Source organism: Cyprinodon variegatus, unplaced genomic scaffold (genome assembly GCF_000732505.1).
Source record: "Cyprinodon variegatus isolate N-32 unplaced genomic scaffold, C_variegatus-1.0 Scaffold991, whole genome shotgun sequence".
In the NCBI taxonomy this organism is placed as follows: Eukaryota; Metazoa; Chordata; class Actinopteri; order Cyprinodontiformes; family Cyprinodontidae; genus Cyprinodon; species Cyprinodon variegatus.
In genome coordinates, this window is record NW_015151444.1 from 33,567 (window position 1) to 46,157 (window position 12,591).

Here is a 12,591-nt window from a genome sequence, read left to right on the forward strand (position 1 = left end):
ATCAAGGCCAATAAATCGGCCGACCGATAAGCTGATGCACCCATAAGTCTAGATCACTTCAGTGGCTTTGTTTTACAAATATTCTCAATCCTTAGAGCCAAATAAAAATGTTTTAGTAAAAAAAAAAAGAAGATCTTTGTAAGATAAACAGTGCATAATCTTCTGAACTGGTTTTTAATCTCAAAATTAAACTGGTTTAATTTGTTTTCTATTACAAATCCATCTTTTCAATCCAAGAGTAATTTGTCTCTAATAGTGTCCTCCTCTCACTGTTCCAGTTACCTGCCATTTTCATTAACATCTCTGGCCTGCAGCCACTTATAAATACTTTGTTAACCCACTTAGAGTTACCTTCTGCTTTTTGGCATCATTTTCAATATTCATAGTCTTACACAACCATTCTGGATGAGTTCACAGCTGCAGAATGTTATTCTGGTACAAGGTCTGAGAAGTCTAAATAACGCCATTTAATTCAAGCAACGTTTTCCTGCCTGAAATGTATAATTTAGTGCTTATGTCAAAATGGGTATGAAGTAGTCAAGCTTGTCATGTCTGCTTGCTGAAATAACCCAAATATAAATTGCTTTGAATGGTGGTAGGGTTTAAGTACCACTGTGGCTGAGGTTAGTCTATCAATAGCTGATGTCTGTATTGAGAACCGTAATGAAATTCAGATCTGCCGAATTCTTAAATCTTTCTTGTCTTCATTCGGTGAACATCTCAAGCTTCAAAAGAGAAATGTCTTCATTAGGTGCAGAGCAGCTTAAAAAGCTCATAATCATTGATTTCATGATATGCTATTGGCTGCAAATGAAGTTTTGATGATGCAGGTTCATTAGTGCTAATTCATGTAAAGTAAAGGGAAGAGGCGAGGGAAGAAAAAGGATGGATGAGGAGTGGAGGAGGCTTCTGCTGATACTTCTTCTTCTTTAAATTTGTATTCTTCTACTTCAATTACTCAGGCTCTGGCAGGATTTCTTTCCATAAATGCTCTGTTGCTCACATAACTCTCTTGCTTTCAAGAACCACTGATGGTTTGGAGAAGGTGATTTGTTAAGATTTCTTGTTTGAAATTTGTCCCATCTGTTTTTTAAATCGGGGACTGCAGCTCAATGAACAATATTGGTGATTTGTTTTATGATCCAAACCACATTATTTCTCAGACATCAGGAGTAATCAAAGCCACTCACTATTCCCCCACTACAACACGGAGGGACATTTTTACTGCTTTGCATCGCTCCCAGTGGAACCACTGTAATCATGACTGCTGCTTCCACACTGAACACATTCATCATAGAGTTGATAGTTCAGTGGCTGCGCTCTTTCTACTCCTTATACCTTAAAGTGGTATTATATAAAAGCAAAGATACTGGTTGTAAAAGGATGACCATCTATGCAACCAAGAATTACAAAATAAATTTATTAGTTAACGAAAGATTATGGCTTTCAATAACTCAAAATGCGTTTCAGTGGGAGGAAAGGTAATAGTGTCATGTTATGTCTTTTTCATCATTCAAAATTTGCTATAATACAACTAAACGTTAATTGTTAAATGTTTAGCAGTCACTAATTGCACAGACAGCATTGCATTATGGTACTCTGCTGTTATTCACTGCAGTCCTCAAGCCTAATTTCTGGCTTTTATGCATCTGTAGCCCTAGAAGCGATTGGAACAGCTGAATTCACTGATATAGAGGGATTGGGATGGAAGAAAATAGGCAGCTGCATTGTTGCCAGTTCACTTTAACCTACTGTATTTTATTACCCAACACTATATAGTGGTTGTTCACCTACCGACATCTCCTTCCTAACTGTTGTCTCCAGCGGCAGTAAAAACAAACGCCGGTATAATGACTGGTATGCAGGTGTGTAGATAACAAGTCAAGAATTGGTTGTGGCTTTCAGGAGAAAAATGCAGCAGAGCTTTTGCTAATGGAAGCAGAGAAATGTGGCTGATGTACTCCAGGACTAATTGGTAGGTTGTTTTGCTGTAGAGCTGTCAAATATCTACCAATTACTTTCAGTTCCTCTTGTTATACTGAACGCAAATGTCTCATTTTAATTCTTGCTTTTAGGACTGTGCAAATGTTGGGCTTATTAATTGTTCTTCAGAGAGGTTTTTACCTCCAATTCATGGATATTTGTATGGAATTATTAATGTCAGATTCATGTAAATGAGCTATGTCTTTGTTTTTTCTTGTCAGGTTTCATTTGTCGTAAGGCTTCTCTCTGGACCTCAGGAGCACATACTAGAGCTTCACTGGGATCTTTGCAAATCACAAGTTGGATCATGCCAAGACCAAATGAAGCAGTCGTTTGTTTGTAGGTCTTTATCCTGCTGAAGAACATGTAGAACCTCTTCACTACTTTGTCCACTGTCTGATTTGCTGAACTGATTCTGGCTAAAGGAACAAATGGATAAAGCTGTAGAAGATCTAAATTTGTCCTTTCTGCTGGAGCATGAAAGGGAAACTATCCTGAAGGTGCTGCAGAAAGATGAGAAGCTGAGGAAACGTGAGGAAAAAAGGATAAGGTAAGGGATTCCATGCCTTCTAAGTCTCTTTGCATGTTTTTATGTCCATTTATTTCCTTCTCTCTCTGCTTTGCAGAAAGTTAAAAAATGACCTTCTGGAAATAAAGCGAAAAGGTTCCCGTCGCCTGCAGGACTCTGAGGAGCGGCAATGCGCTCGCTGCCTCAAGACATTAGGCCTGATCTTTGACCGTGGTGATCTCTGTGAGGAATGCCAGCTACGTGTTTGCAGTGAATGTCGCACCACTACTGCCGGCTCACGCAGGTGGCGATGCAACGTTTGTGCCAAGATCTCGTAAGTGTGCCGGCTGGAAGCTGAATAGAAATAGAGAACAGAATGGACTCTAAATGGACCTTCTTTATATTAACAACCTCAGTTTATCAGTGAGGGCCTCTAGTGCTTGGCTCTTAAATAAATCCTTACAAATCAAAACAGCTTTTGTGTAAGTCTGACAGTTACACCTGCAATGACCAAACGCAAGCATTTTCTAAGGATACTGACTAGTAGTGCAAAATTATTATTATGATGATGGATGGATGGATATTTGGTTTTAATGCTTATAAAAATAACTAGATATACTTTATATCTTGACTTTTTTTTGTACAGACCTAATTATTCTAAATGTTTAAAATAATTACCAGAGAGCGTGGATTGGACAGTCATGAAGCAAACCTTTGCTGGACCATGTACTGCATTTTCTTTGCAACTTAGTCAGCCCTTTAAAACATTGTTTAATGTAGAACTTATTGACATATCTAGAACACTTGATACATCATTTACACAAGCTGATGGAACCTTAATGCACGCTCATACATATTATCTAATAACTACTCATCAATTTCTATCATATTAGTTCATTTCTTCTGGGTTTTGAATTTTGTTATTTAGTGCTTTTAGTGTTTTATGAGCATTCATGAGGGCAGATATCATTTGTGAAAACAGCAGAGTGTAAATTTCCATCTTATGAGGGTGATGATACATATCCCTACTTCAAAGCATACTAAATGAAGCACGAAATGAAATGTCAATTAAGGCTGTTTAGTGCAAACACATCTTTCGGGTCCTCATGGGAAAACTCAGAATGTCTAATTCAACATCAAGGATTCAAACAAAAAGAAAAGCTGTAAACTGGCAGTTTATCTATTTTTTTTTTTAATAATATCCATTTAGTCAGGACAAAAATATAAAGTCTCTTTATTTATGCTATACAGTAGACATTGTGTGTAGCAGATTCTAACATGATTCTAAAATTAGACACCTCATTTAAGAAGATTGATCTGAAGTGTAGAAAAACAGAAGCCGTACAATGCATGGTATTAGTTATTCAACTAAGATGAGGGGAAAAATGAAAGGTATTGTACTTGCCAAAACGCCAAAATGTGTCCAAAATCTGAAGGAGGTCCATTTTTTTTAATGATCTTTACTTTTTAAACTCCAAAAAAATTCCTATAGTATATAACAATGTAATTATTTCAAATGGTAAGTTAAACAAAACATTTATTTATCTTTATTTCATCTTGAAAGAGAAAATGCTCTCAACTCTCAACAACTGATCCACTGCCTTGAAATGTGTGTTTGGATAACAGGGAGCTGAAGGTGGTTACTGGAGAGTGGTTCCTAGAAGAACGGTCTAGACGCTTCGAGCAGAAAGCACTAAGCAGTGACGTAATCAAGCAGTCCATCCTAAGCACCCCACCCAGTAAGTCAGGTGGCTAATGTCTGAGCAATTGCACTGTGAAACTGTAGAATAACAATAACGACTACTTTGGAGGGAGCGTTTTGGGCGCTGTGTTTTGGTAAAGAAAGTAAATGTGTTTTTAAAAATTTGAACTTTTTCATTGTAAGCTGCAGAAAAGAAGTCTACAGAGAACCTGTCAGTGTCCTCTGAGACAGAGAGACCCGACACGCCAAAATCCAACAGAAATGCCGTCCGCAACATCATGGATGGTGCCAGGAAGAAGGGGTAAGGAAATTCTTCTATGGCTCTGTTCACTCAATGGGAGAGTTCATTAAAACCATCTCTGTGAAGGATTATTAAACAGTCAGTATTTCACTCAATGCTAATTTCAACTTCCAAAATTGGGAAGTACTGTAATGGTCTTAGGAAAGTTGAGAGAACAACTTTCAAAAAATAGTCTATAATATAATATAGTCTACTTAATATGAAGTACATTTATATTAATTTTTAAGCCAGAATGATTTGACATTTAAATATGATTTCCCTACGACTTTAAGAGAAGAGCAGGCTTCCACCAAATATGAATTCTGACAGAGATCCTGTCTATCTTATCAAGACCTTGACCAAGACACCTTACAGTAGAACTGAAGTCAGACCCTGGACTGGCATGGCTATCACTGCCCCTACATAGTTTGGGACAAATTTCCCACTTGGATCAGTCATGGTAGGACACTTTCTTTAATTTTACTTTGGAAAATTTTTTGGCAATGAATCTATTAAGATTTGGAACAAAACCTCACAAAACATTGCAAATCAATATCTGAATGCTTTCAAGTCAAGTATTTTTTTTTATTCAAATTCAATCAATTAAATTGAAACAGCTGAAATAATTTTCAAATTCTGAAAAAAAAAACTGTTTACAAGTTCAAATACATTGGAATTACCCAGAAAATGAAATAAGCCTATATAAAATCTACTAATTTTACTCACCATTTCAAATATTTAATTAGATAATTTATTCTATAAGACTGTTTCTCAGAAAATCAGTATTGCTTCTATTGGCTAATTTAAAGTAAGCAAGGTTACATGCTGGCATTGAATGAGTTAAAACTATTTAACAGGCCCGTTGAACTAAGCTATTTACCATTGATCAGACAACAGCCATTCTGCTTGCAGTCAGATGTCAACATTCAATTCAATAATGACAATTGGCCAGACATTAACATCACATTTGGCAATTCTTTAAAGATAATCTTATGTTGAATAATTAAAATGCATTTTTTAAACTTTAGATTCTCTCCTCCTGGTTTCCTCTGTTGTGTGAAAATTTACCTCCCTGTTGCGGGAGCACGCATCGCCCTAAACTCACGCCCATTGAAGAGAAAACAATTAAAATATGAATGAAAAGGGAAATTTTAAACATATTCTTAATGTTTTCATATTTCTTAAACATGGATGCCTTAAAATTGATAGTTTTGTTGGACAGATGAATTTGAATTATAGGTTTGTACTTGTATGGAGCCATGTTTCAGTCGATGTGCTACAGTCAGTGTGCGATGAATAAATTCTCTGCTCAGTGGATGCCAATTCTCGATTTTGCTATCAACACCATTCCAGATCATTTCTGACATTTTATTTGTTAAACTTAGAACCTGGAACCTGCCGAAGATTCCCTCCCCTCCTTATTTTCGCATTCTCTCAAATTGCGTTGTTGTTTGCTACTTGGCCGTGATGCTGTACAGAACACCATCATCTGCTCTGCTGGTGACGTCAGGCTGTGTGCTACTCATTAGGGGACAGCCTGTCAAATGTTGAAAGGACAATATTATTGCCATTACTTTTAATATATAATAGAAGTTTACACATTCAGTGATAAGATCTCAGAGGGGATGGAATGGGGGGATGGTCATTTAAGAAGAGAGATAATTGGGGAATATATAGATTTATTAACGAATAAATCAAATTATATATTACTTTCAATTTAATATTAAAGTCTTGTACCCATTTAAAGCTACAGTGTGTAACCTTTAGCGACATCTAGCGGTCAGACTGCAGACTGCAGCAACATGAACATCTCCCCGCCACCGCTTCTCCCCCCCAACAGTACGGCGAGCGTTACGGGACAAAATGTCTTCCACGACGTCTGCATCACCTACCTTCTCAAGTGATGAGGTTTGTTTACATAGATAATTTTACAGATAGTATTTCATTAGTCTGTGTAGGGTATAGATTTCATGTAGACTTAAAGTAGAAGTTCGGTTTTTTACACTTTAAGCCCATTTTCTGTTGTGTCCAGGATGAAATCGAATGATCGACACCAAAAGTTTGACAATTGCTCCTGTCTCTGCTTTTTGGCTCATGCAGAATCCCCCCCTGGCTGCTTTAGAATGGCTAGCATAGAGCATGTCCGATAATGTCCTTAAAACAACCTTAAACGTTCTTTTTTTAAAATATGCTACTCACCGTGTCGTCAGCGCTGTTCAATGACGTTCCAAAAAAAGTTTCGTGAAGAAAAAACGTTCCTGTAGTGTTTTATTTAGCATTTTGTAAATCCCATTGAGTTCTGTAGGAATAGTCAATATTCCGCTGCCACCGGAAACGGAAATGGGGCCTGTTTACACAGTTGTAGTCTTTTCGCTTCACTCTGTGAACTCCGACGTCGAGAATCAAGAATCCACCTTTCGTATTCCATTTTCAGAGTTTTTTAAAGTGTTTAACAGAGACGTTAGCACCTCGACGTCGGAGTTCACAGAGTGAAGCGAAAAGACTACAACTGTGTAAACAGGCCCCATTTCCGTTTCCGGTGGCAGCGGAATATTGACTATTCCTACAGAACTCAATGGGATTTACAAAATGCTAAATAAAACACTACAGGAACGTTTTTTCTTTACGAAACTTTTTTTGGAACGTCATTGAACAGCGCTGACGACACGGTGAGTAGCATATTTAAAAAAAAGAACGTTTAAGGTTGTTTTAAGGACATTATCGGACATGCTCTATGCTAGCCATTCTAAAGAAGCCAGGGGGTGATTTTAAATGAGCCAAAAAGCAGAGACAGGAGCAATTGTCAAACTTTTGGTGTCGATCATTCGATTTCATCCTGGACACTACAGAAAATGGGCTTAAAGTGTAAAAAACCGAACTTCTCCTTTAAGATAATATATATACCCGTTATTTTTTCTACATCGTTGTGACGTTTTGGCGATCTCGCAATCACTAGTTTGTTGGCTCTGCGCTGTCGTAGCGCAAAGATGTCTGCCTCCATGGCTGCGAGACCCGCTCCTATGCAATTATAAATAACAAATTCTAAGGCAACGCAAATATTAAGGTTAAGAGGCTGAGCTCGTAGATGATGATAAATAACATAGTTATGTATAATATATTACATTTCTGACTGTATATCCCTGTAATTATTACACACTGTAGCTTTAAGCTCAAACATTCAACAGTGTCTCATTGAACAGGAGAAAAATGTTACCTCTCCTGATGGAGAGGTGATGGATCCATTTGCATATCTTTGAACTAGGGATGCACGATATTGTGATTTTGGCCGATATCCGATATGCCGATATTTTAAAACTCATGTAGCTGATAACCGATATCGATAACGATGTTAAAGCTGGACAAAAATAAGATGTCATTGAAAATAGCAGTTTTGTTATCCATTTCTGACACTTTGAAAAATAATATACTCAAATATATTTTCATATGCTGATATCAATTTGATTTTTTAAAAACGCGGTATCGACCTATTTTACTTTCAAAATCTTGTGAAATTTCATCGTTCTGTTACAAACTCGCGTGATATTTAGCAAATTCTTGTGAGATTTTGTTAGTAAAATAGATGGATACCGCGTCAATAAATCAACATATAAAAATATGGCAAAATTTTGTGAATTTTCGGGGGATTTCGTAGCATAACATGACATATAGCAATATTTCATTAGTAAAAGAGATTGATATGGTGTTTTTAAATGGCAATATATCAGCACATGAAGGGATTGTAATATTTTAATGTATCAATATTTTTTCCCTCGTCTTTAGAAGTTTTTAAGTCTTTAAAAAAGAAGTTTTTGAGGAAGAAGAAGAAGTAGTATTTTTAATTTTTTTTAGCCTTTAGAAACTCAGAAGCTGATCAAATATCGGGTTAAATATCGGTGGGGTGGCCGATGTCTGATATTCAGTTTTAAGCTGATACCGATAGGGGGCCGATTTTTTGTGCATCCCTACTTTGAACTCAACAGTGTGGTTGTGCTGTAGGTGGTGGAGGTTGGATGTGTTACTTTGGGTAGTCTTTACAGTTTTCAGACAAAGTTTGCATTTGGTGTTTTTTTGCTCAACATTTATGGCCTAAATTTGTTGCCACCGAACTGAGTGTGCAGTGAGAACAATGTGCACCGTGTAAACTCGCACACCCTCACTCAAAACCTGTCTGCCGCACACTCAACTCTGACAACGTGCTTTTGATTTCTTCTCTGCACACTCAGCTTCATCTCTGCTCTCACTCAGCTCCACATTATTAACTGATGTAATTGCGTTTACAGCTGTGTTTAGACGCTTATTTACTGGGAGTGAAGGGGAGTGGCGGGTCTCTGAGCAAGACCCTTAAGGGCTGGTTATAATCCTGCAGCAGTGTGTCGCAGTGAGCCTGACGCAGACATTTTTGATTTATGCCCACTATTGAAGCGTGGTCTGCGCTATACGCTGTGGGTCTAGATACGGCCGAGGCGATGACGAAGTGGGGGCGAGTTTAGTCTGACAATGGAGGGACATGACAGCGAAAAAGAACGGGGATCCAGGTGGAAAAAGGGTCCCAGCGTTCTCGCACACTTCGCTCTTCTAGCTGACTTCACGAGTCATTTTCCGCAATTTCGGTCATAAAAACAAAACAAGCTGGCCTCTTGTCTGCGCCACGGTCTGCGGTCAGTCACAAATTGGGAGAGGTGCAGCGGAGTGCCTGGGGAGGGGTCGGCTTTTTGCTCACTGCGACACCTACGCAGTTTTTCAAAGGTTTTCGAAGTATAAATCAGCCTTAAACCCCCGATTGCTCCCGGGCGCCCCACGATGGCACCTCACTTCTCCCCAAAGGGATGGGTCAAATGCAGAGGTAAATTTCTCCAATGTGAGATCTGACTTGTTCGCTAAAGTCACATGACTATGCACATGTTGCCGTATCTTAAAGGGGAAGAAATACCAGCCGCCCTCACACACAGGAAAATCAGCAGAGTTAAGTTTATTTATTTGACTGACATCGGAGAATTGTCGCCGGTTGTCGTAGTGAATGACATTAACGGTAAAAATCTGGTTTATCGTCCAGCCCTAGTGCCCAATCCCAGACCTATTTTCTTTAGAGCTCAAGCTGCCTGCCACATTCACAGACTGGGAGGTTTGGGCACTCCTTCTACATACACTTGTTGGAATATGTTTAGTGTGTGAATATGTTTATCAGTTACACAATTGGGAAATAATATAGTCAAACTACATGGGAAATAAAACTACAGATCTAATTATCAGATAAAAACTAGGAGTGAATACTCCTGCTTGAATTAAATTTTTTTCAAAGCTGTATACTGGCCTCAGGACTTCAGGAAGTCTGGACGACTGTTGCAATGCAATATAAATACATTAATCTGTGATGCGCAGAAGGGTAATAAAAGATCTTAAAAGCTGGAGGAAGGAAAGCAATCTTTAAGGTCTTGCACTGATGAATTTGTTGTATTAATACAAAACGGTTTTTGATTTGATTAGTGTTTCACTTAAGAACATTGACTTATAGTTTCTTTTCCCCTCTAGATGTAGTTGCCAGTTATTACATCTTTTGTTTTGTCTTGATTTTAGCTGAAAATCAAGAAAAAACTTCATCCATGACCTAAAAATCGGATACATAACCCTCTTTTACTTATCAAACACTGGAGCTACGCTGTGTTCTTACACGAGTAAAACTACAATTTTATTAGAGTAATGACTGCTACTATACCCTAGGTGCACTGAGAAAAATAACCAGCCACTTCACATCTGCTCACCAAGGTTAGATTAGATTAACAGAAACCTGTGTGGCTCTGATAAAGTCTGTGTGGCAGCAAAAAAAAAAGGAAAATAAAAAGACCAACAGATAAAAGACGACAACTAGGATAAAGTACAAATTTTCATGTGTATATTCTAAACAACATATACAGACATGATAGAGAAAAGGAAGCTGCAGCACAGCTTGAGATGGTCAGGTAATTACTTTTCTGCAATCGTTTATTATTATTTAACCATAATCCTGTGAGCATCTTTTTTTTTTTTACTTATTTCAAAATGAGGTCACTCTGACATCTGTATACCTCCAATAAGATGCTGAGAAAAAAAAGCTTTACAACATGAAAGGAATTGCATACATTTATCTGGAATCTCTATATGGAGGATCGAGATCACATTAAAACCCAATGCTGGGTTCCTTAGGATCAAATCTATTACGTAAATAAAATCCAGGGAGCATGTCACATTTTCACATGAAAAAGAAGCCTTATAAACTCCAGGCCTTAACCCCATTGGAAATCTTTTGAATGTGTGAAGAAGACAGCAGCTTCCCATAATCAATGCCAGAACATGGAGAAGAAAATCTATGCAACACTGGCAGAACTTAAATGTGACAATACACTCTGAAACCTTATTTAACTGATACCACAGCAAATGCTTGTTGTAATAAGCTGCAGATGGACCGATAAATATTAAAGCCTCTGACCTTTTCTTTCTTTTTTTCCATGTACATGTGTATGAAACATGCAGAGAGTATAATACAACCTCTATAATCCAAAATCTAATCAAATAGACAGTGAGTTGAGTGCATGCTCTAATCTAATACCCATAGAAATGACCAAATGGATATTTATTTGATTTGTCAGAGACCTGCAATCCATTTGAAAATACATTTTGTGAAGCAGAGCAGCATTAATTGGATTCTACAAGCTATGATCACGTCTCATTTTGGCTGCAGTCTGGTGGTTCCTCAAGGCATCACACAAAACCTAATGATCATGAAACGGATCTCTGTAACCATAAATGCTTGTATGATCGTAATAACAGAGAAATCATGCAGCTGTTAAAATCCCAACATTGACCTGTAATTATTCCTGAGAGCTGTGCCATATTTATCAGACAATTTTCTACTGTCACATCTATTAGTTTTTTTTTCATTTCAGAACATAAAGAACCTGTTTGTTACCCAAAACAGTTGTAGCATTTTCCATTATGAGGTCAAAGAACTGCAAACAAAATAACCCCCTGTTTGAATTTTCTAAAATAGATCTTTGTAACATATTGGATGTTTAAATCTTAGTTTAAAGAATAAACGGATACATTGTTATTAAAGTAGATTAAAGGTGGAAGGGTAGAAAATGCAACTGATTGTTACAAAAATGCAGATGAATTAGAGAAAATGGCAAATAAAATAACAGCATTAAATCCATTCACTATTTATTTATGCTTATCCTGACAGGGAGGCTGGCGTCTGTATCCATTAGCAATTGGTCAATAGTCAGGGTACATCCTGAACAGAGACACACAGGATAAGCAACCATGGAAACAAACACACTCATACCTGTAAAGAATATATAGGGGATTGTAACTGTCTAATCGTTGAACTGTTAGGGAAGTTTAAAGTGGCTAAGTACCTGGGAGAGTGCATAAAGAAAATGCATGCATGCATGAGAAGAACAGGTTAACTCCATGTAGACCCTGGGCTGGGATTTAACCCAGTGTAACATAATATAACATAGCATCACATGACTCAGAGTAACAAAGCATAACATTGCTTGGAACGGTTCATACAGTTATTTGATATAATATATGATCTGTGTAGCATCACTATTGTAAGGGCCAAGTTAACTTAAAGTAGTTAGCAAATGGTGCTCTCTCCAACTCCCCAGTTTAATAATGAGTAATTTATTAGATGGATCACAAGCATCGTTAAGGTGTGAGGGTGCAACCAGCTGAAAAGAAAGTAGAAGCACATCTCAACACCAAAGATAAACATGCTTGCTAAGGCAATAAAAAGCACCAAACATTAAGATTTAATGTTAGAGTTGACCCTCTTTAACAAGTTTATTTCTAGTCCATCCAGCAGTCAATGTTTCAATAACGCCTAATGGGAGTCTCATTATGATAAAGAAAATACTCAGTAGAAATGTTCTTTAATTTTATGATGATAATCATTTTTAGATGATGAGCCTGCCAGTGTTGTATCTGCCAAATCAAATTACTAAAACTCATGCTATATTATTTTAAATGCTAATAAAACAATGCAAAATCTATAAGTAGAGAAAAAAGTTATTGTTTTTCTATAGTAATTAAAACTAAAGTATGTAATAATTACAGGGATATACAGTCAGAAATGTAATA

General features: G+C 37.3%; 1 protein-coding gene across 1 annotated transcript in view; it reads left to right on the forward strand.

The window, feature by feature from the left end:
* Positions 1 to 12,591, forward strand: part of sytl5 (synaptotagmin like 5) — a 63,933-nt gene that overhangs the window by 31,073 nt on the left and 20,269 nt on the right. Inside the window, exons 2-5 of the mRNA XM_015399138.1 lie at positions 2,205 to 2,533; positions 2,610 to 2,825; positions 4,118 to 4,230; positions 4,377 to 4,494. Of these exons, the coding sequence (XP_015254624.1) occupies positions 2,415 to 2,533; positions 2,610 to 2,825; positions 4,118 to 4,230; positions 4,377 to 4,494 (566 nt within the window). The 5' untranslated portion in view covers positions 2,205 to 2,414. The remainder of the gene's footprint in view (positions 1 to 2,204; positions 2,534 to 2,609; positions 2,826 to 4,117; positions 4,231 to 4,376; positions 4,495 to 12,591) is intronic.